This window comes from Anarhichas minor, unplaced genomic scaffold (genome assembly GCF_050575085.1).
Source record: "Anarhichas minor isolate MPS153535 unplaced genomic scaffold, ASM5057508v1 ptg000028l, whole genome shotgun sequence".
Taxonomy (NCBI): Eukaryota; Metazoa; Chordata; class Actinopteri; order Perciformes; family Anarhichadidae; genus Anarhichas; species Anarhichas minor.
In genome coordinates this window covers 15,987,662-15,992,500 of record NW_027466474.1, presented here as the reverse complement: position 1 = coordinate 15,992,500, position 4,839 = coordinate 15,987,662, and the positions used below count along the sequence as shown (strand labels likewise).

Below are 4,839 nucleotides of genomic sequence, written 5' to 3'. Positions count from 1 at the left end.
TGAATATTGTTGCATTTATATTGGCTACAATTAGCTACCTAGCTTATTTATCTATACGTATAAAGCTGGCCGAGAGATTTTCTTCACATGTCTAACACTCTAAAACAGCTGTCAGTAAAGCTACAATACATCATTAGAATGTAAGGCAGAGACGTCACACACTCTGGAGTTGTCCGTCTCCGTAGGAAGCTTCATAAGTAACTGTGTCTTGCTCTGAGGACATAAATGTATTATATGTGTATATATAGTCTTCCTAGAGACGCTAGATGAAAGTGAGCCCAGACTCATCCGTGATCATGCTTCTGATCATATTTCCCCTCCGAACTGTACGTATTGTCCTTTCTCCTGCAGATCCGTGTGGACAGTAACAACGAGCGCAGCGTGCAGCACTCCTCGGGCGGGAGAGGAGGAGGGCCACCCTCATCCCAGGGTGGCGTCATCACCGGCGTCGGCGGCGATGGCCCACCTCGCCACCACCATCAGAGACCCATCAGAGACCGAGGGATGAAGAAGGACAAACAGGACGTTCCTCCGCTGGTGAACGGAGTGTCGTAGACGCTCCACTGGAGGACCTTCTCGTTTAGACACACACACACACACACACACACACACACACACACACACACACACACACACACACACACACACACACACACACACACACACACACACACACACAGGCAACTCGTCATAAACCATCGTAGATTCTCTCTCGCTTTTTTTCTTTCTCTGTCTTTGTCAAACACGTGAATACACACATCTCATCAGCACGGAGGAGTTTACCGTAGTGAAGTCGTAGACCAGAGGCGATCCGGTATCTGCCGGTCCGCTCAGTTGACGTCTTTTGAGTGTACAGGTCCTGTTCTTCGCGAAAGGGACAAAAAAAAACAAAAAAAAAAACAGTACTTTTTGGACAAAAGGAAAAGAAGAAGAGGAGGGATTTGACTTATCTCGCACGGAGGCACTCACCCCAAACATGCTCCCCTACCCTCCGCAGGCAAATCATAACTTGCTTGTTTTCTATTTTCAAATCAACTAAATCGGATGATTTTTATTTTTTTTTGCCACTGCCCTGTTTGGACCTCCTCACACAAGAAAAAAGAAAATAATTGGTTGACAAGGAAACAGAATTACAGCAGCATGAAAACGTGCGGGAGGAACTTCCCTCCTGCTGTATGACGTTTTTTTACTGCAGATCAGTTAATTGTAGAGATGATCTGACGGCACACGCTTTTAGTGGCGTCGGTGTTTCCCACGGGTGGAGAATTTATTTTTAGTGGTCCAAAGCTCCGAAATCCAGCACTCGAGGAGTTCAAAGTGTCCATGTTTTAGGATGAATTGTTAACAGGTGTGCACGGGCAACGGAATTACCAACCGGTGCTTTTCTCATCGTTTTAAGTCGTATGTGTTTTAGTTTTTTACGTTGTTAAGAAAATGTAGAAATCCTCCAGACCAAGCATGAATCCCACCTTAGACGTACCAACGGGGGAAACATAAATCTGAGGCACTGTGATGCAAATCTAGTGTTTCAAAGGCTTTTACAGAAGCAAAGATAGTAACTCCTGAAGAGTTCTCAACAGGGTACCAAACGTCTTGCACTGCTGTTATATTTAAAATGAATTACCTGTGACAGAGACACCTGGCGAGGCCAACAGTGACAGGGAATCCACATTATTAATAGTGAGACGTGAGCTGAAGCGTTCAGTTCGGCAACCTCCGTGCTCGGAACCGTCTTCACCGGGCCGACTGATATCTGAGATTCTTTGTACAAAAAAAAAAAAATGTAAAGGTTTTTAAGCAGGCTGCATGAAGATCATCAACACTTGTTTTTTAATTCCCCGCACAAGATCTTATGTCCACAGTGACACCAGAACGCTCACAGTAAAACTGGGAGCCTTGATCAATCATCACAAACGCTGTTCAAAAGTTCAGAACGTAGGAAATGGCAGACGATTTGTGTGATTCATTCAGCTGTCTGTGGAGACAAGAGCCCCAGAGGAAAAAACAAAATAAGACTGGGGAGACGCGCGTTCTGATATTTTAAGAAATCACAAAAATCTAGACACAACGTAGCTTCTGTAAATCTCAATTCTAATTCCAGCATACAATGGCCAGAAACAGGTCAAACCTGCCTATCCACAATAGTGTACAGTCATTCACAAAGAAGCAGTGACTCACGACTAAAATGCCTTACCACAGTCACCAAATAAAAGCTTTGTCTCGATTCGTTCACGGCAACATTTTCTGCAGCGTCCCGTCGACAGGAGTCCACGTCCTGTACCGGACTGATGGGGGGGGGCCTCTGGACCTCAACAGTGGGACATTTCCCACAGAGGGCTTAGGCTGTAAGCTTTTGTCTAGTTCCACGCACTTACATTTAACTAAGCACTCTTGGATGGACGCTTTCAGACAAACCTGATCAGGTTGCAGGGTTCAGGCGGCAACATGGTGAATGTAGAACTCGTGTCAGCTGATCACATGAGCTTTTCTTTAATTTATGAAAACCTTTGTATTTAACCTTTTTTGTTTGTTTTGCAGTTAGAAAACCTGTTTGAAGTATTACTGTAGAAGAAACGACCTTTCATTGAGTTATACCTTGACAAAATAAACAAACAAAAAAATTGGTGTAAGTTCAATTCTTCCTGGTTTTCCAACTTATTCTTGGCTCGCCCCTCTTAGTCTAATTTCATTTTTGTTATTTCCCGTCGGCTGCATTTTGTTAACGGTAGGGCAGAGGAATCCTAACTTTGATACAATAAATCGGAATCTTCATTAAACCACAATACCGGGTCTTGTTCCGCAACCATAAAACACGCAATGCATTTTTAATATACATGATTTGAATTGTGCATTTCCTCTGCTTCTTGCTTCGACTCAGAGCAGTTTCACTAAACCTAACTGTGACAAACCTAGTCAGAGTATAAAGTCGGGTTTGATGAAGAATGATTTGGTCCAGTTTACTGAGGCTTATTTGTAAAATCCCCTCAAAGTGTTCACCACGGTCTCGGTGCTGCCTCTCTAGTCCATAACGAGGCTCCTTTTTATCTCAGTGCCTTGGATTTATGCTCCTCCATTCCAAGATTTGTACACTGTCTGTTCTTACCCCTACCTCCTGGTTTTTACATGTTTCTTGCATGTGTGATTCTCTCACCCTAATTGCATTTTCAAAAAAAATATATATATATTTTGGGGATACACAATGGCGTAAGGTGACCTCTGCTGTTTCTGGCCATTCATTCTGTTCCCACAGCAGTTCGTTGCTCCAAACTTGTCTGCTTCGTTCTAGAGACTGATACAAAGAGACGGTCACGTTATCAAATAGCTGAAAGTGACTTTGTTTAAACAGCGCAGGTGTTCAGACATCAAAGTAACAGGTGTTCCAACCTACTGTTCGGCCAAGACCACAGAGTTACTGACTTCATAAATCTTATGCATGGAAATATCCTTAGTGGTATCATCATCATTACCATCACCATCAAAATAATGTCTGAAATTGTACCCGAAATTTAAATACACAATTTCGTGTAGAAAGTATAGAAAGTATTAGTGGATTTATGATTGAAGGGAGGTTGATAATAGCATTAGTTTGGATAAAAGAAAAAGTGTGGTTGAAATGTGAGAGTCACTGTAAAATTTAAAAAAAGCAAAGCAAAAAAGTTTCTCGGGGTTTCCCTGGGCATTCCTAGGCTTTTTCGACATTTTATTAAAATAAGGTTTGACATCACAAAAAGGTAAAATCTCATATTGTTCTTGTAGCTCAGGATTAGTCTAAGCTTCCCTCTCTGTGGTGCTCTAACAGATTTATTTTAAAATTGTTTTGGGAAATGTGCTTATTGGCATTATTGCTAAAACTTAGATGAGAAAATTGTTACAACTCCCACGTCTGAACAGTAATACGAAGCATGAGCCAGAAGGCGATTAGCTTAGCTTAGCTTTGCTAAAGACGGTAAACAGGGAAACAGCTAGCCTGGTTCTGTCCAAACTCCACATACAAGCACTTCTAAAGCTCACTAATTAACATATCTTCCTAATTAACACATTGTCTCTGTTCGATCTCTACAAAAACTGAAATTCTATAGCGTACGAACTATGTAATTCTTGGCCAGGCACAGTGATTTTATGGCTAGCTGTTTACTCTTTGCTTCCAGTCTTTATGCTAAGCTAAGCTAGCTGACTGCTGGCTCCAGCATCGTACTTTACGGATTGAAAAAAACTGTTGATTCATAGCTAAAAAGCTGCAGATGCTCAGAGAAACCTCGCCATATTTTGTGTGACATGTGCCTTTTAATAGTGGCTAGTATCACAACCTAGACATGTAAATCAGGGATGATGAGACGGCGATAAAGGACCAGATGCCTAAAGATGGCTACTTCCTGCCGTGACATCATTGATTCACCCATTGGTCATCGAGTGTTTCTAAACTTCCTTTAAACTCAAAGGGTGGGTCCAGGAAACTGCCTGCTTTAACCACCTGATACAGTTTAATCACTGAAGCTGTTTCCTTGTACAGTCAACAAACATAAACCCCGTCGCTCATGACCTGGTTCAATTGATCTGTGACACGGATGCAGTTGCTTTTGTAGGCCAGTGCAGTTCATGACTTTGAGTGGGTACTTTGCTTCTGTTCCAAAGTCAAACACGACTTTTTCTCCATACAAACCCCCTTTTTTATGTTAGCTTGGGATGCAAAATGGTGTGACCCAGTGTAGCTTTCTTCCCTATATCTCCCTCTCCTTCTTTGAAAGCAACTGATGGAATGAAAGTAACTGAAAAGATTTCAGAGGTTGAGCCTGGTCTTATTTTTAACCAGAGACGAGTGTACCTTTCTAGTCTTGCGAT

The 4,839-nt window shown here is 42.2% G+C and overlaps 1 protein-coding gene across 2 annotated transcripts in view; it reads left to right on the top strand.

Annotated features, from left to right (window-relative positions):
• fmr1 (fragile X messenger ribonucleoprotein 1) overlaps window positions 1-2,625 on the top strand; it is a 16,483-nt gene extending 13,858 nt beyond the window's left edge. For both annotated transcript variants that reach the window (XM_076102809.1, XM_076102810.1), the window contains one exon: window positions 352-2,625. In XM_076102809.1, the coding sequence (XP_075958924.1) occupies window positions 352-555 (204 nt within the window). In that variant the 3' untranslated portion in view covers window positions 556-2,625. The remainder of the gene's footprint in view (window positions 1-351) is intronic.
• Window positions 2,626-4,839: the final 2,214 nt, after the last annotated feature.